At 52.8% G+C, this 17,872-nt stretch overlaps 8 protein-coding genes across 8 annotated transcripts; 5 read left to right on the plus strand and 3 right to left on the minus strand.

Annotated features, from left to right (window-relative positions):
• Nucleotides 1–485: 485 nt before the first annotated feature.
• BU25DRAFT_453283 (uncharacterized protein) lies at nt 486–2,110 on the plus strand (the record flags this gene model as incomplete). Its single annotated transcript, XM_033700079.1, has 3 exons — nt 486–540; nt 588–1,741; nt 1,793–2,110. The coding sequence occupies 3 exons, from the start codon at nt 486–488 to the stop codon at nt 2,108–2,110; spliced, it is 1,527 nt and encodes a 508-aa protein (XP_033567721.1).
• Nucleotides 2,111–2,362: 252 nt separating this feature from the next.
• Nucleotides 2,363–3,167, plus strand: BU25DRAFT_8190 (uncharacterized protein). Its single transcript, XM_033700229.1, has 2 exons — nt 2,363–2,948; nt 2,995–3,167. Exons 1-2 carry the CDS (start codon nt 2,614–2,616, stop codon nt 3,122–3,124), a joined length of 465 nt encoding a protein of 154 aa, XP_033567722.1. The 5' UTR covers nt 2,363–2,613; the 3' UTR covers nt 3,125–3,167.
• A 453-nt stretch (nt 3,168–3,620) lies between these two features.
• On the minus strand, nt 3,621–4,418 carry BU25DRAFT_453285 (uncharacterized protein; the record flags this gene model as incomplete). Its single annotated transcript, XM_033700080.1, has 2 exons — nt 3,621–3,715; nt 4,001–4,418. 2 exons carry the CDS (start codon nt 4,416–4,418, stop codon nt 3,621–3,623), a joined length of 513 nt encoding a protein of 170 aa, XP_033567723.1.
• Nucleotides 4,419–5,609: 1,191 nt separating this feature from the next.
• Nucleotides 5,610–6,044, plus strand: BU25DRAFT_8200 (uncharacterized protein). The gene has a single exon (XM_033700230.1). The coding sequence runs from the start codon at nt 5,650–5,652 to the stop codon at nt 5,893–5,895; it is 246 nt and encodes an 81-aa protein (XP_033567724.1). The 5' UTR covers nt 5,610–5,649; the 3' UTR covers nt 5,896–6,044.
• A 1,815-nt stretch (nt 6,045–7,859) lies between these two features.
• Nucleotides 7,860–9,443, plus strand: BU25DRAFT_427045 (Zn-dependent exopeptidase; the record flags this gene model as incomplete). Its single annotated transcript, XM_033699954.1, has 2 exons — nt 7,860–7,979; nt 8,034–9,443. The coding sequence occupies 2 exons, from the start codon at nt 7,860–7,862 to the stop codon at nt 9,441–9,443; spliced, it is 1,530 nt and encodes a 509-aa protein (XP_033567725.1).
• Nucleotides 9,444–10,593: 1,150 nt separating this feature from the next.
• BU25DRAFT_405412 (uncharacterized protein) lies at nt 10,594–11,229 on the minus strand (the record flags this gene model as incomplete). The annotated part of the gene is made up of 1 exon (XM_033699778.1): nt 10,594–11,229. The coding sequence occupies one exon, from the start codon at nt 11,227–11,229 to the stop codon at nt 10,975–10,977; it is 255 nt and encodes an 84-aa protein (XP_033567726.1). The 3' UTR covers nt 10,594–10,974.
• Nucleotides 11,230–11,808: 579 nt separating this feature from the next.
• BU25DRAFT_329063 (ARM repeat-containing protein) lies at nt 11,809–15,530 on the plus strand (the record flags this gene model as incomplete). Its single annotated transcript, XM_033699561.1, has 4 exons — nt 11,809–12,069; nt 12,249–12,269; nt 12,596–13,041; nt 13,187–15,530. The coding sequence occupies 4 exons, from the start codon at nt 11,809–11,811 to the stop codon at nt 15,528–15,530; spliced, it is 3,072 nt and encodes a 1,023-aa protein (XP_033567727.1).
• Nucleotides 15,531–16,227: 697 nt separating this feature from the next.
• Nucleotides 16,228–17,315, minus strand: BU25DRAFT_453288 (aldehyde reductase; the record flags this gene model as incomplete). Its single annotated transcript, XM_033700081.1, has 2 exons — nt 16,228–16,991; nt 17,057–17,315. The coding sequence occupies 2 exons, from the start codon at nt 17,313–17,315 to the stop codon at nt 16,228–16,230; spliced, it is 1,023 nt and encodes a 340-aa protein (XP_033567728.1).
• Nucleotides 17,316–17,872: the final 557 nt, after the last annotated feature.

Here is a 17,872-nt window from a genome sequence, read left to right on the forward strand (position 1 = left end):
GAGATTCCGACAGATGATGTGTCAGAGTCTAGGTGCTTCTGTAACTGCTCTCGAACTGCTCCTATCTACTATTGCTGCAGCATACGATGCAGCTCAGCCCGAGCTTTGAGGTGCTCAAAGCTATCCTGAAGCCGACAGGACACCTTACCTAGGTAGTGCGAAGATAAAACTAACTGCTAACACGTGGGGAGGTATCAAAGGAGTATTGACTCTGAGTAGGCTGTGTGTGGTTGAGAAGGCACTCGTAGTTTGAATCATGGACGCCGAAGTGCCAACCCGAGTACGGCGAGGCCGCTAGTATTAGGGAAGAGATTAGGAGATGCACAATGGGGCGCCGTTCGCAGAATACCGTCCTTTGTGTTAAGACTGATGGAGCTGGAAGCAGAGGAAGAAGTGATGCAACCCCACGTGCAGTCGCGTCTGACTACCTAGTGCGGAACGGCGCGTCATCCAGGGCATTGCATTTCGAGAACACCACAACAACCATGACCGATATCTGGAGCGGAGAGATCCTGCTTCCAGGCGGCCAGTCTGTCAAAGGTAATTACACGTGATTACAACACGGGTATGATACTGACAAATTCTAGATGTCGGCTTTTCGGCACCTACTGTTGCGTCTTCACCAGCCATAACCGCAGCATCGTTGCGCTTTCTCTCGACTGTCGATACCGCGAAAATCCCCTTGTATCTCGCTGCTGGGCCCAGTTATGACGTCTGGACAACGAGTGAAGCCTCGGAAGCATGGTTCGAGTCGATATTGCTAAGCCAACCTTCAACGGCTGCACCCAGCAATGGCACACTCGACTGGTGGACATTGGCGAGGGCACAGTCACCAATTGGCGTACTGGTACAGGTTCATGCTCGAGAGGATGCACCGCAAAAGCCCAGGATCACGGAGGTCCTCTTCTATGGAACAATTGCTGCTGCGCCGACCATCGAAGGTCTGCCAACACCACCCTCCTCACAAGACGTCCCTAACGCTCAGCCAGGGCTCCTGCCTGAGCTACGCGTACACGCACTGCCGTTGTCGTCCGATCTCCTGTATCAGAACCCAGCTTCTTCGGTCCTACCACCTTCGCCAACACCGAACACGACCGACCAGCCTGGTGAGATCGAGGCTCAATTTCTGCACACTTTACACGACTCCCACACCGCTCCAAAATCGCCAAAACGCAAGCGAGATTTGTTTGAGGAGGCAACAATTGCGAAGAGGAAGGCTAAAGGCAAGGGCGGAGAAGGTGTCGCAGCTGCTGCAGCTCGAGCGACTGGATCCCAACGTCCATACACTCACCGCAAGTCCATCTCAATTGACTCAAAGGCATCTCCGTTGCTAGACTCTCGCCCTTCGTCTGCACATGGTCCCTTACCTCGTCCTCCGTCTCGTCAGCTATCTCGATCGACTAGCATCAGTTCCGACATCAGACCACTCAGCCGAAAGGACACAGCAGAAGCACACGGCAGGCGCACGCACCTATCACGGGTCGACACGATCTCTTTGCAGCCTGAAGAGCCTACTACTGAATCGAGAAACAAAGAGGCCTTGACAAAGGTCGTTATGGCGGCGATGCGCATGCATGGGTTGCAACAGCGGAAAAGGATCAAGTCCCGTAGAGCATCTACGGCTCCTGGGCTGGAAGAGAGCCAGCCTGTGAGCGAAGACATCACGGCAGAGGATGCTGCGAAAGACGAGGAGTTCAAGCTGATCTACCATCAAACATACAAAGGGGCAGCCTTGGCTTTGGTTCGTACTATCGTTCTTGTTCTCCGTTGTTCTTTGTTAACCCCAACCTAGAGGAAGCACATGACGGAGAAACCGTTGCACGCTCAACCAGACCGAATGCGCGACCTCGTCGAACAATTCCTTACCCTATTCCTTACCGATCCACTTGCACAACCGTTACCGTCGGACGAACCGACTAATCCAGTCGCTACACCCGGTATCAAGCAGGTTGGTATATTTGGATCGTCTCACCACCACGCAAGCCCCTTTGATTTGCCCAGTGGCATGAGACGACCACCCATGATGAGGTCTCAGACCGATGGTCAGGTCTACATAGGCTCTCCAGTTAGCAAGAGAAATTTCAATGATCGCAAGCTCGACGATGTGTGAGAGGTCCAAAATCAACGGCCCTCCTAGGGACAAACCAAACACAAAGCGCGTCACAAGCGCTGGCGAAAGTCTTGTGACCAGGAACACGTACTGTTGTTGTGGTACCAAGTCTGTTCCGAGAGCACTCGACAAAGCGCTGCGCCGCAAATTACAGACGTGAACTGCCGGTCGTAATTACGATAGCGCTGCAATTCCGGAGTCGCCACGATGATGTATGATTTCTTGCATCATGATATCGTTGGTTGAGTTGTAGGCTCAGCCTCCAAAGCTGTGCCACTAAATACGTCCTGCAATGAAGCGGGCTTTGGACAACCCGACATTCTTATGGAGGCATCGGCGTTACATCGTGGCATTCAGGAGGCTATTGGCCAACATTCGGCTCATGAGAGCAAGTATAAAGAACTAGGCAACATCTCTCGAACAGAACGCTGCTCACAAAGTTCTCTGTCCTTCAAACCAGTCCCAACATCAGCCCCAATTATTTCGTTCTCCAAACCGCCACCATGCTCGCCAAAGTATCCGCAATCGTGCTCATAGCCGCTACTTGTATCGCAACTCCCACTCCCAACAAGGCCGTTCCTTACTCCTGGGCCGTTCACAACTTCAACGGCACCTGCTCCGCAGCGACCTGCTGGGCATGGGGCTTCAGCATCTCCAGCCCTATCGGCCCCTCAGACCAGCCTGCTTTCAAAGCGATTGATTGCAGTCTCGACAGCAGGATCAATGAGCACCAAGCCTGTAGAGATGTAGATATCAACGTGCCTGGCAGTGTGGCCGTTCAAATTGACGGCGCTAGTCAGTTTGGGGGCTTGCTGAGTGTGCAGTATACTTTCCAACAGTAAGTGCGCTTTCGTGTGGGAAGGCGAGGTCTAATGATTGAGCAGGGGACCTATCAGGTATACATACTATGGAAATTATTCCGTTGTGCGGTGTGGTGATGGGGTTCAGCCGGATTATCTTCAGCCTGCTGAGTTCAGTATTGTGCCGCACGCGGTGTCTGCTGTGGGACTTTGAGGTTGTGGTGTGGTCACCATAGTCACGATATAGGCAATGAGAGGCGTTCGATGCTAATTGAGAGGAACATGCTGCAGAACGGTGACACTTCCTGATCCACCTTTCCATCGACGTTTCAAGTGTCCTTCATTGTTGATACTGTAATGCCTATACAGCGGCTCAACGCCTTAGACACCCAACATCCTCTCATCCTGACTTCTCACATCTGGAAGCATGGGCAGCAAGCCACCAGCAAGCGTAGCGGCGAAACGAATTCAAAACAATCAAAAGATTTGCACTGGCAGTGCCCTGACGTTCTGAACAATGTTAGCGTCATTTCACAGCGACTCGTAGGTGTACTTACCATCCTTTAGTCTAGCTGTGTTCATGGCCTTTATTGCTCTGTTCGATTTGCCGGAATTGATCGTGACCTGATCAAGATTAGCTGGTATCTGAAGCATCAGAGGGAGCCGCTGACCAACCTTGATGCTGGAGTCAACTCTTTCGTGCGACACGTTCACTCCTCTTCCTCTAAGTCTTCGCCCTCATTTTCAAATTCCTCGTCCTTACCGACCGAGTTGTCCTCTTCGTCTTCTTCTGAAGAGCTGTCCTCTGTCTTCTAGTCTGAAGAGCTGTCCTCTGTCTTCTAGTCTGCAGTTCTGTCGGTGCCATCGAGTTGCCAGTCCAGAGCCTCAGCCATTCTTGGAATCCAGACGCGTCCCATCTCGCCCTCTGATATGATGTGCCTGACGAGCTTGTATTGCAGAGCTCCCAAGTGAACACACATTTGACACCACTGGAGGCTACGAAGTGCGGGCCAAGTATCAGTTCCGAAGTGTTCGCACATAGTCCCTACAGGGAGGCGACAACTGCAACCACCTCGCGAACGGCGCCTACCGCGGACGGCATCCTTCAAGCGAGCAGCAAGATGCACCATAAAGTCATACACGTGCGCTGGATTTGAGATAGCTTGCAGATCGTCTGGGAATTGCTCGTCCTCACTCTCCTCGTCCTCCTCGTCCTCGTCCTCCTCCTCCTGACCTGCCGTGTCTTCCTCAGCCTGGGCGACATCTTCTGCCCGGCACAAATCGCGGCGACAGGTGGGACACTTGTTCGCGTTGGCGCTGCTAGAAAGCAGCCATTCCTGCAGGCATTCTCTTCCGAAAATGTGATTACAGACATTAGTGCCATTAAAGCCAACTGCAACAGGAGCAGAGTCAAAACTTTCGAGGCAAACATTGCAGGTGTCAAAAGTGCACAGTCCGTCAGTCATGAAGTTGTTCAGTGAGGGTGGGTAGCTCGGGTTTTGCGCCATTGTGCGCTATGTGTATGCGATCTTTTGTGCAGGGTAAGAGAGAAAGATTGCTCAGGTTTCTATGTTCAGTGTACGCCCAGTAAAAAAATTGGTTAATGTTAGGTGTACGTTGCTTTCACCTCAACTCGGGAGAAAAACGATCGCTGTCCTCCTCTGCATCATCATCAAAACGAAGCGACTAGCCTATAGCAGCACTCATCCTCGTCGTCCAAGCAATTTCGCCACCTTCGAGTTCGTAATTGTTGGAGTCGACAGAAGTGAACATCTGCCGCATCACAACGCAAATGTCGACTCACATAGGGTCTGAATCATGGAACGATATGTCATAACTGATCTGCAATGCGCTGACTGATGTTCTGACCATATTCGCGAGACTTTCGTTGGCTCTTGATCCAAAGGATATCGCATGGGGTTCGATCATGTAACCCAGATTGTCATGAAGTCGTTCGCGAGCTCAATGTCACACATCTTATTGAGCCGATCCTCCTCATCTTCACTCTAATCCTCATTGTCGACTTCGCTATCATTTTCTTGACTGTTGTGGCGGCATAACAGCACATGGCGGCATGTTGAGGATTTATTCACATTCTCAGTCGTAAAAAGAAACCACTTCTCCAGGCACTCCTTCCCGAATACGTGGCGACAGCTATCACGGCTACCGAAGTGCACCGGCACGTGGTTGGAGTCGAACGGTTCGAGGCAGATACTGCAGTTGTCGACAACACGCAGTTCGTTAGCAATGAAGTCTTCGCGCGAGGTAAGTTCGGTAGAGGAATTGTTAGAGCGCCTTGATAAGGCGAAAAAGGGGGCGGTGATGTGTGGAGGAAGCGGGCACAAGAGCTGGCGTTAAGAAACTGGAAGTTACAGCGTCTGCGACTTCACTTTCACCTCGCATTCTGACATCTTTGTCCACTGTTCGTTCACAAACCTCACAAATGGTAGAGTAGATAGCGGCAAAGGTTTCTTTCGCGAGAGGTACGGGCGAATGAATGTATCGCTTATCTAACGCGCAATAATATTAAGGCCACATCTTTTCATCTGCCTTTCTCGAACTTCCCGGGTTTTCTCGTCACAAGTTTCCGCAATGTCACTTCGACCGGCTCCAGATCTAGTTCTTGTTCATTGGACGATACTGGCAATAGTTCCAACTGCTCATTATGGGCATTAATGACATAAGTTGCCTCTCAAAACGGCTTGCGAAGGGCTGACATTTCTTGAAAGCTTGGAGCCCATGGTTACTCGTCCATGTTGTCTCGGACCAAATCGATCTCCAAGATTTGACCATCCTCCGGGTTTGCACCCTATGTTTCAATATCCTCCATCCCGTCGAGCTGCCAGCTCACGGCATCAGCCATCCTTAGAACCCAGTATTCTCTCAAACCCCTCGGATGAATACCGGTCGCTAAAAAAATCCGCACTATCCAGCATCAAGCCATGCACGATGTCGTGCATAAGGTTCCACTGTTCGTCCCTGTAGAGAGGATATACGCTGAAATGGAAGTACTGGCATGATTGCTTGAAGCACGTGTACCTACCTGTACGCGGATGTAGCTATAAAGGCGTTGTGAAGCTTAGCAGCGAGGTGTCGCACGAACTTGTAGGCTTGCCCCAGATTGTTATGTCCTAGAGGCGTGTTGGAAATGATTCTGTATCGCTCTGGTTTTCTTCGTCCTCACTCTGATCTCGACCGCAGCCGCTTTTGTGTTCTTCATCATTCTTCTCTACGCAATGGAATAGAAAGGTGCGGCAAATCAGACACTTGTTCATGCCTCTGTTAGTAGAAAGCAGCTAACCTCCAAGCAGCTCTGTCCAAAAAAAAAATATGGTTGCAAGTATTGGATCCGGCAAAATGAGTTGGCATATGAGAAGGGAAGTCGAAACGGTTGTAGCAAAGGTCGTAAATGCTCAGGACAGTTATCCCGTCGGCCATGAACTCGTCTCGTGTGGGAAGGCCATCCGAGGCCATGGTAGATAGCGCCTTGTGTTGGATAAGCAATAGAGATTGTGAATGAGGATCAATAAGTGATCGTCAGGCGAAGAAAAGCTGATTGACGATATAATACGGGTACATGTGCGTAGCGAAGGGGGGTTATGTGGAGTGGGAGGAAGTGTGTACAAGATTTGATGTTGACAGATCCTACTGGCCGTAGCTTCCCTAATTATCCCTTCACATCCAGCTCCTAGGGTGGCCTTTCACCAACATACCTGTGGCATTCACTACCATTTTGCCTCATGTCGAATTGTGGCTGCGACAATGAAAAGCTCATATGAGCCATCGACAAATATATCCGTAGCAAGCTTAAAGCTGCTGGCAGCAGGTACAGCCTCGAACATTTTAGACTTGTAGGCAATGATTCGATCTTCAAAGGCATCCAGAAATGAAGAGGACTCCTGTTATCCAAGCATCGCAAGCAGACGACAAGACAATGCCCAGGAACCGTGCATATGTCTTGCCGCATCATGGAACCAACTCCAGATGGCAGAGGACAACATGGTGCTCCACGGTGTATAGGCGGTCCTTTCCCACCACACATGCCTCTCTTCCTTCATGTACAACGTCACAGTACCTCGTTGGCCATGTGACACTTACATTCTGAACCTAAACTTTCATCGTTGGTTGTTGATTCCTGAACGATCCTCGCCTGGCCTGGACAGTTTGACCTCGCTCATTCAACGCCCCTCCGTGGAGCATGTCGTGCTTCCTGCCACCAGCCGGTAACATGTGGCAACACCGAGTACGACGTTGATAGTCTGAGCCGTGGAATCGAGCACAATATGGCGACATATCGCGCAGCTGCCGTTTTCCTGGACGAAGAGGTGGGATGAGCAGGCGTCGTGAGCGCCGCTGATGGTTGACCGATACACAATCGCCCCCGACCGCCGATGAGCCGCGTTCCTGCAGCGTTTCCGCATCACACCTTCCCAAACAGTATTCATCCGGCCTTCTTGGCAAACATGAACTTGCCTCCTCCTTCCTCTCTCCGCGAGCAGGTTCCTTCCAATTGCGCATCCGAATCCTTCAAAACGCTCGCAATCGCCCGCCACTATCACGCACGCCCAGGCTCTGCCCAGAAAGCCTACCGCAATGAAGCAGGCATTGGCGGAGCTTGTGTTCGCGAGCTTCTTGATCAAGTATGGAGAGTGGAGATGCTAGCGAATGATAAGAGATGGTTGATATTGAGCTGCTTGGCGGGCGGGGATACGGTTGCGATTGCAGGCGATTGCAGCGGATCTGGATGCTGGAAGCAGGTCTACAGATTCTTGCGTAATGAGGAGAGGATGACCATACAACCGACACGCGGGACCAGGGTTACGCAGATATGCCAGGGCGAGTGGTGTGATGGCGAAGTATAAAGCTCGCGTGCTGCGCGCCTATCCGGAGGCACAGCCGCTGCTTGATCCTCACAGCTTCATTGCTAGAGACGCAAGATCACAGTCAACATGAAAATCACAGTTGCGCTCGCTGCTCTCGCCGCTGCTGCGTCGGCGACCACAGAACTCCGGGGACGTCAAGATGGACACAACGACAAGCCCTGCAAGAAGAGGCCTGATGTCACTTCGGTAGGATAGGATACCTCTATAAGCTATTATAAAGGTATGCTAATGACTACATAGAGAAAGCTCGAAGCCGACATCACCTCAAAGAAGCTGCTGAGGGGCGCCCAGCAACTTCAGGACTTCGCTTACAGCTACCCAGACCGTAACAGGATTATGGGTGGCAAGGCTCACAACGATACGGTCAACTGGCTGAAGAAGGAGCTTGAGTCTACCGCATACTACGATGTTACTCTCCAGCCCTTCTCCAACTATGTCATGTTGAATGGCACAATCAACAGCTTCACGATCGGCGGCCAAAATATCAATGCTACTCTCTTAGAGTACTCGAACTCTACCACTGGCCTTGTCACTGCGCCGTTGGTCGTTGTAAGCAACCTCGGTTGCGAGGCAGCTGACTTCCCATCTAGTGTAGCTGGAAATATCGCCATCATCTCTCGTGGCACCTGCGACTTTGGTTTGAAGTCTGCTCTTGCTGGTGCTGCTGGTGCAATTGGCGCTGTGGTGTACAACAATGTCCCTGGCACCGTGTCAGCCACTCTCGGCCCGCCGCCTCGCCCTGAGGGACCATACGTCGCGACTGTTGCCATTTCTCAGGCGGAGGGTCAGGCCTACGTCTCCCAAATTCAGGGTGGTGCTAATGTGACCGCCTCTCTGGACGTCTTGACAGATGTCCAGATCATCACCACCAACAACGTCTTGGCCACTAGCAAGTGCGGCGACAAGAACAACCAGCTTGCCCTTGGCGCTCACACAGACTCTGTAGGTGCAGGGCCTGGAATTAACGATGACGGCAGCGGCACTGTCGGCATTCTGAACGTCGCTAAGGCCCTTGCGAAATACAACGTCAAGAACGCTGTCACTTTCGGCTTCTGGTCTGGAGAGGAGTCTGGCCTTCTCGGCTCAACCTACTTCGTCGAAAGCTTGACCCCTGAGGAGTCTCTCAAGATCCGCGCCTACCTCAACTTCGACATGATCGCCTCGCCTAACTACGTGCACCAGATCTACGATGGAGATGGCAGCGCGTACGGCCTCACTGGACCTTCTGGCAGCGGTGACATCGAGGAGTTCTTCGAGAAGTACTTCACCCGCGTCGGCGTACCCTACAACGCTACCGAGTTCAACGGCCGCTCCGACTACGGTCCCTTTTTGGATGCTAACATCCCTGCCGGAGGTACCACCACTGGCGCTGATGAGGTCAAGACTGAGGAGGAGCAAAAGATCTGGGGAGGTGTTGCTGGTGAGATCCTTGACCAGAACTACCATCAGGCTGGTGACACTGTCGACAACCTGAACCAGGAGGCTTGGTTGCTGCACGCTCGTGGTATTGCTGCTGCTGTTGCCAAGTACGCCGCCTCGTGGGAGGGCTTCCCTGCTCGCACACCTGTGGGTAACATCACTACCAAGAGGAGCGTGTCCGAGGTTCGCAAGAGCGTTACTGGCGGTAAGCGCTCGCTGAAGCTTTACTAGATGGCGATACCAAGCTAGGCTCCATAACAATGTGTAGATGACAATGAAGAATGTATGAAATGCATCAGCTATATAACCCACTTTTGACTTGTTGATCTGACGTCGTGTCTTCACACTCTGCAGTTGTTTGAACACTTCGGCACATATCAGCCTCGCAAGGTCTTCCGTCTAAGTCCCGAGTCCCGCCATACTCACCGTATTCCTTCATCAGGCCCTCAATGACATGGCGTCTCCACAAACCCGTTACTTCTTGCCTTTGCGTGCCCCTTAGGTTCGCCGTGCCAGCACTGACAGCCAGAACTGACATTGCAGAAATAAGGTTTGCGCCCTGAGCAAGGCTTGCCACGTTCGCTCGCTTACCTGCCAGCGCACGTTGCGGGCGTTCGCTATGCGCTGTCGCGGGCGCCTGCAGCAGTTATCCGATGACGGGCAGCCTTCTCGAAGCATGCCGCGCTGCGGCGCAGGACGCTGCAGAGGGTGATGTGAGGCGACCCTAACAGCGAGTTTGATGTGGGTGTACAAGTTACTTTTCTTCTCACATTTCGTTGCTCCATGCGGGGATGTTGTGCAGTTGAGCGCTTCTCAAGCTTGCCGTTCCGATGCAGCATTACTATCACCGATCGATACCGGTCCTCTCATTTCCGTGAAAGTGATGTTGGCGCCGTCGGAATCACTTCTCGTGCTGGCGGGTGCACTTTCGCTGGAAAGTGAGGGCGGGCTGAGACGGCGGCAGCCGATTCGCAGTGCGGGGAAACAGAAAGTCGAGTGGCTGGGCCCCTCGACCTGAAACACGGCAGGGAAGGCCTAGCGTGGTCTGTTTCGAGATAGCGGTGTAAGATTGCAGATGCGGTTCCTAGCCTAACCGCGTCTGCCATGATAGCCGTGGATTGCGCCAGCACGGGCCATGAGGCCTGTGTCCCCGGGTGCCCAAGAAGCTGTGAGAAGAGAAGCGTATCGTGACCATTTCATGGATGTCGGTGGAATGTTTGCAGGTCTGCTGAGCGTCAGGACATCACGAGAGGCAGTCCACTTCGTGCTGGGAGTTGTGGGCCGCGTGGTCGAGATGTTCACACCGCTTTTGGAAAGTAATGCTGCTAGAGATCATCTCAACAGAAGGATTAACAAACATGTCTGGGCTTCGGGATTTTCTCCAAAACGGCTGTGCACAGTGCAGCTGCTGTCGAAGCTGGTTCTATCAACCAGGTACTCATGCTGCCCCTCATATTTCTTCGTTGAATTCGATGTTTGTCGACAGAACATGAGGGGAGTACCACTAAGGTACCTACCACAGTAGGCGGCATCTGTCGGCGTTTAGGACGAGCAAAACTGCCCCGCTGCTCGCTCTCCGGCCGTGGAAGTGAACAATAGTGTTGCCCCTCCCTTGCTTTCCAGTCGATAGCGGGGGTTGATTGGTCGGACTGTGTGACGATGGATTGAGGCTGCTGCTGAATGACGTGTGAGCCTTGCCGGAAGCCCACTGTTTGGCGGTGCTCAGTATCCCTGGGGGTCCAGAGGCCTGGACAACTGCTTGTCACCTTGTCAATGAGCCCTCAGCACCACGGTTACCGCGCAGATTGGGCAGCCAGTGGGTCGCATGGAACAGAAGTTTCCTAAATGGTGGGCCGAGGCGCTGCGAACTGACTGTGGCACGGTGGCTAGCAGAAGGCTGACAGATGGTGCTGAGCTTCAACACGTGGTGGAAGAGATGAAGAATGAAAAAAAGTTGGAGAAACCAAAGCGAATGCACGTTTATGTAGATCAGCGTGATCGAGGCAGAGCAGTGCATGTGCGTTCAAGGTCAAGACACGGGTCGTCATGAAGCACTGCTGCGGATTTCCGTGTGAGGGCTCCAGTAGCGCGTATGCATGGCGCCTTCCCAACTCAGGGTCCATAGCCTGCCATTTGAACTTCGCTGCCGAAGGTCGCTCTTTCCTCCCTACACACAAGAGCTCTAAATATACTCGAGGACTGACAGGTGGTGCATCTTGACATTTCCTTCTGTCGGTCCCTTCCACAAGCCGCGCATACCCAATTTTGGCTGGTCTGGCGCATAGATCAGGCCTCACCCCGTGCCACTAGGATACAATTGAGCCCTCATCACCGACTTCTGCTAGGCCGACGACATCTCTCATTCGCGTTCGCACCACAAAGGCCACCGAGGGCACTGGCCCTGTGTACGAGTACGAGTAACTTGACTGTGTATGTAGAGCACCTGTCTGCACATGGACACGCTGTTGTGTGCGCTGTTCGGAGGGCAGGCGCGCGTTGCGCAGCTGCAGCACCCCTCCCTCACCGCCCTCAACCCCACACTCTAGATGCGAGGGACAAATACGCTGATAATTATGTAGTGTATTTCTAGCTGAACATGGCCTTTTCTACCGGCATTGGTGACCGCGGCGGTCTGCGCTCACCTCGCGAGGAGCAGTCGTCGTTTGCTGCCCTCGGCCTCACGTCTCCCCTGCGCAGCACCTTTGGCTCCCAGGCTGCCAACTCCAGCGCTGGCGATGTGCGTGGCCAGCTGCACCGACGCTTCACTACGAACAACATGCCGACTCTCAACACCCCGTTGTCGCCGATCGGCCAGCAGCGCAGGCAAGCCGCTGAGCCACAGGAATTCACTACTGCGGTACGTAGCGGAGCCCTCTCGTTTTGGAACCTAGAGCATAGAGATACTTTCAAAAGTGTGGACATGTGCGGTGTCCCAGCTTTTGCCTGCATATTGCGTATGCGACCATGGATTGAGCGATATTCGCTACCCAACAATACGACCTGAATAAGAGTCAAGGCTGACAAGATCGATAACAGACCTATCACAAGCTTCAAGTGGTAAGCAAAACTGCCATTCACTTCGACTTCCTATTGTCTCTTACCCCGTTGCGCGCTTTCCCCCACGTTTGCCAAGACTGTTTGATAAACACCGCTGCTCTCGCCCTCTCCATCTCTCCACCACCCACGTTTTCGACAAAAGTCTCACCATTGCTACCTGTATTGCTTGTACACCCACCCCTGTTTCTCTTTGAGATCCAGATCTATTCATTTAACCACATTTTTTCTTATCTTTTCTACCTACCTTCCTCTGTCACGAACGTGACATTGTTGCCTCAAATCGGTACACGTCTGACAACCGCGTGACCGTGCTAACTGATTGTTAGCTCGAAAAGAAGAAGCTTGAGTACGAATACTTGAAGGAACAGCGAAGACGCTTTGAGGCTGAGATGGAGCTTATTGATTTGCAGTCTCGACGCGGCGAGGAGGAAATCCACCGTCTTTCTTCTGAAGTCCGTTACGGCAAGCCCGCACACAGCCAGCCCACCACTCCACCTGAGTACAGCGATAACGGTTTCCCAAACGCCTTTTCACGTCCAAACCGTTTCAGCATGTCTAGCATTCAGCCCGCTAAGATCACTCCTCGTGGCAGCCGTGCCAACTCCCAGGTCACCTCACCCCCAAGCAGCTCATTCTTCAACAACAACAACAACAACAACAACAACAACGGTCTGCCGTCCCAGTCTGTGCCAGGCACACGCCGCAACTCAGACGAGGACCATGACGACTTCGACAACGATGACTTCACTCCTCTGAGCCCAGTTTCCCGAAAGTAAGTACAGCTGTATCTCTTTTACCTGAACCATTTTGCGCTGGTGACGTATGGAGTGACACAAGCCCCACAATCCACGTTCCCACAATCCAACGCGTCAAACTCGCATGCACAAAGTTCATGAACTTACAATACCCTTCTACAGGAACAACCGCATGTCTATGCCCGTGACTGGCCTTGACCTTCGCGGCCGTGACAACCTCCCAGACCTGGCATCTGTTCTCGGCCACATCGACACTACCGGCTATCTGTTTGGCGAGGAGGACAAGGAGCACAATCCGGCCGCCTCTCCGGACCATAAGGCTTATCTCCAAATGAGCAACACGAACGACAAGTTCCCCATCCTTGTCCGCCGTGGCGACGCAGGTAATGGTACGAGCCTCTCTGCCTCTTCCGCTGCGCTTGATTTAGCCCTTTCCCAATCCCCTGGCACGGAATCCCAGTCCACTGGCTGGCCAAGCTACCGTACTCATCGTCAGGCTCAACAGTCGCTTCCTGCTAACACTTTCCGTAAAGGCTCGCAGGCTGAGGAGTATGAGAACGGCCACGCCAACGGCCAGACCACACCCAAGAACAACCGACAGTCCGTTGAGTTCAACTTTACCAGCCCTCTTAGGTCCGACAACCAACGCTCCAGCTTTGCCAGTCCTTCCAGCGGCATGCCAAAATTGACACAGTCATTCTCTGCAAGCAACGTCCCCACCTTGAAGAACGGCAACGGAGCCAATGGCAATGGCACTAACGGAAACGTCAATACTCACGCAGAACAACACTTCAATCAGCACAACGCCAATCTTGGCCGTATCCCTCCTCACGCTGTGTCCCACCGCCACAGCCGTGAGCTGTCTACTGGTTTCAAGGAGCAGGAGTATCGTCCTGTCTCGTCTGGCCTGCACGCGAGCGCTGCTCCCTTCGGCCCCGCCATCACTTCCACAGCGCCGGTCAGCGGTTCTGTCAGCAGCACAGTTGGCTCCCCAACCATGTCGCAGTACTCTGGCGCCACTGCTGGCAACGCCCCTTACTACGGATATGGCATGAACATGCTCAATGGTGCTATGAACGGCATGTCCCTTGGCTCTCAGTACGGTGGCCCTCCACCTTACGGACCCAACGGCGTGTACCCCGGTGCTGGCCAGTACTACAACCCATACGCCACTTACGGGCCCAATGGCCGCATCCAAGACAGCCAAGCTCGCGTTATCCAGAGCCGCCGCATGCAGAATGATGCCAACCGCTTCATGAACTATGATCTGAAGACCATGCCACGCCACGAGATCTACAGCCTGTGCAAGGACCAGCATGGGTGCCGCTTCCTGCAAAAGAAGCTCGAGGAGCACAACACAGAGCACCTTCAGATCATCTTTGATGAGACCGCTCCTCATGTTGTCGAACTCATGACTGATCCTTTCGGCAACTACCTCTGTCAGAAACTTCTAGAGTTCACCAACGACGAGCAGCGCAACACTCTCGTCCGCAACGCTGCTCCAGCTATGGTTTCCATCGCACTGAACCAGCATGGTACTCGAGCCCTGCAGAAGATGATCGAGTTCATCTCTACCGAGGAGCAGACCCAGATCATCATCCAAGCCTTGTCAGGCCAGGTCGTCGACCTCATTCAAGACTTGAACGGTAACCATGTCATCCAAAAGTGTCTCAACCACCTCAAGTCTTCGGAGGCCCAGTTCATCTTCGATGCTGTGGGCGAGCACTGCATCACTGTTGGTACCCACCGTCATGGCTGCTGTGTTCTTCAGCGCTGCATCGACCATGCCTCGGGCTTCCAGAAGGTCGACCTTGTGCGCCAGATTACTGCACACAGCTTCCACCTCGTGCAAGACCCCTTCGGTAACTACGTTGTCCAGTACATCCTCGATCTGAACGATCCCAACTTTACGACACCGATGTGCCTTGGCTTCAAGGGCAAGATCGCCGAGCTCTCTATGCAGAAGTTCAGCTCCAACGTCATCGAGAAGTGCATCCGCTGCGCTGAGATGTCGACCAAGGCTGCCATGATCGAGGAGCTGCTCGACGTTGAACAGCTCGAGAGGCTCATGCGCGACTCTTACGGCAACTACGTCATCCAGACTGCTCTCGAGTTCGCTCCGCCTGAGCTGTGCATGCACCTCATTGAGGCCATGCGCCCCATTCTGCCCCAGATCCGCCAAACACCTTACGGCCGACGCATTCAAACCAAGGTTCAGGAGCGTGAGGGACGTCTTGCTGCCTTTACTGGCCGTGCTCCATCTGGCCACGTTTCCCCGAGCACCGTCTCTGGAGCGCAGACTACCGAAGCCGGTCCTTCCTACCAGCCTCCTATGTACACCGCCTCTGCCAATTATGGCGCCAACATCGCTTCACCTCAACCGCACCGTCAGCCGCACCGCTTGAGCAACCCGCCTATGCCTCACCATTTCAACAACTCTGTACACAACCCGGCCTACCAGCAGTACGGCGTGGCTCAGCCCGCTGGAGTGAGCAACTTTTTCTAGCTGATGGTCTTTGACGACATTACGACCTGACGAGTTATGGTCATGCTCGGCACGTCCCTTCACGCCTCATCACTACGCAACATTCTTACACGTTGCGTCGCGAATCTTGTATGATGTTAGTGTTGGCCGGCCATCTTCGAGCAGCCATCTTTTTTCATCTTTCGGTCTTGCTTATCGGCATGCTCAGAGCTTGTGTTCTAGCTTCCATTCATATCACTCGCTCTTGGCAGATCGCTTTGTATAGTACGACAACAGCAGCATCTGTGGAGCTTGAGCTGTGATGCATCATCAGGCGCTGCATGGACCTTTCGTTTCTTCCCCTTGCTTCTGTACAACCCTTGCCCATTCTTCCCCTTGTCTTACCCTTACCGATTCGCTTCACATTGGTTGTATTCTTCAGCGCTCATGATGCGCAACAAACGTTCAGCATGGCACGAGCTTAGCCGCAGCACGGGTGGCGGTTACTTTCTTATCATCAACATTTGGGGGGAGTTCTTCATGTTCATGTATCGCACCTACCGTAGATAACAGTGCTGCTAGGCACCAAAATGAAAGCATCGAAATTCTCGATCACCGTCTAGGCTTTGATGTACCTGTGATGTCCTATTACGTGACGAAGAAGTTAATGCTCATGATAATGGTCTCATCTCCATGTTCCCAGAGAGTGTTTGTAACCTCTCAATATGCTACACGCGACTTACTTCAATTCCTTTGCGTTTGCCTTGACACTCTCTTCGAGACTTGTGTACCCATGTCCATAAGCCTCCCTCAACAACCCCTCCACCGCATCCTTCTCCGCATTAACAATCTCATCCGTCCCCTCATCCTTGAAATCCTCAAACCGCCTCTCCGGATATGTCTCCCTCAAAATTTCAACAATGCGACTAATCGGCGCCGGCGCAACCATACCCAACAACCTCCTCCCGCTTAAATCCGGGTGCGCGAGCGCAATGACATGCAGTTTCGCATCATCCCGTACGTCGATGAAGTGCTCCGGCGGCCGCTTGAGCGCGGCGTAGTTGCCGTCCCACAAGTTCTTGATCCAGCCCGCGGTTGTGGGGTACCCTTGGTGTGAAGGCGAGAGGACGGGACCGAGATTGCCGTTGGGGTTGACACAGTTAATCACGATCTCAGCCTTGCTCTTCTCCTTCCACTTCTTCAGTGCCCGCTCGACTTCCACTTTGCTTGCTGAATACACCGTCGCGCCACCCGCTGCTTCGCCTTTTTCTTTCACGGCACGGATGGCATCTTCGTTGAAGGTAGACTCGTCGACCGTGAACTTGACGCTGGGCTTGGGCTGGGTCACCGCGAAGGAAGACGACGTGTATACAAACCGCTTTAGGCCTGCGGAGGAGGAGGTTTTGAGTGCGCTGAGGGCCATGTTGACAGAGTGCGGAATTGCAATCTTCGGATCTCCAGAGCCGGTCATGTCGTGGGCTACGTGGATGAAGCCGCTTGCACCTGCAAATCATCAATATCAACATCATGTTTTCCTTGTACTAAATTTATTTGCTTTAAGAACGTACCTTTGACGGCGTCTTCGAAGGCATCTTTCGCAGTCAGATCCGGTACGGAGACTAACTCGAACTTTCCCTCGCCATGCTTGTTGTTGAAGTGGTCTTTCAACCACTTGTTCTTTTTCGCGTCGCGCGATGTGCCGCGGACTTTATAGCCAGCGGCGAGGACTTGTTCGGCTACGTGCGAGCCGATGAAGCCACTGCATCCAGTGACTACGATGGTGCTGCCATAGGGAATAGCGGGGTTCTTGATGCCCGGGATGGTCATCCTCGGTGTTATTAGAGGAAAGGTACGTTTGTCAGGAGTAAGAGCAGGGAAGAAAAGAGTGAGTAGAGAATGAGAGGCTCGATTACAAAGCATCGGATTCTCTAAGCGAGTAGAATGTAGTCGCGGTGTAGTCTCCGAGATGACGTAATGAAGTGTAGACTATCCCACCGGGTAACCAAATGCAACGGCCCGGTGGGCGTAACAGATGACAGAACGCAAAGAATCTGTTTGCTCTGTATCTAAGTATCCAGTTTGGCTGGAAATGCTACGCTATGGGAAGAGAGCATCGAATGCAGGGCAGCATATGGACTGCTGCAGAGCGTGCTGATAGACCCCAGTTTAAGATTCGACTAATCGAATGTTGTCCCAGTACCACATTATCGTCACGATCATCTTTGATTCTCTTACTCGCAACTTGGGCGACTCTAGATCCGATTCTTCCTGTCTGGCATTCTTAATGAAGCAGGTCGCTCGCTTGAACGCAGTAAGATGGTGTTGAAAGACGATTAGGGGCGCGAAGGCAATCGCATATAAGCCTTGCAAGGGACTGACGTCGC

Source organism: Macroventuria anomochaeta, assembly GCF_010093625.1.
Source record: "Macroventuria anomochaeta strain CBS 525.71 unplaced genomic scaffold BU25scaffold_1, whole genome shotgun sequence".
In the NCBI taxonomy this organism is placed as follows: domain Eukaryota; kingdom Fungi; phylum Ascomycota; class Dothideomycetes; order Pleosporales; family Didymellaceae; genus Macroventuria; species Macroventuria anomochaeta.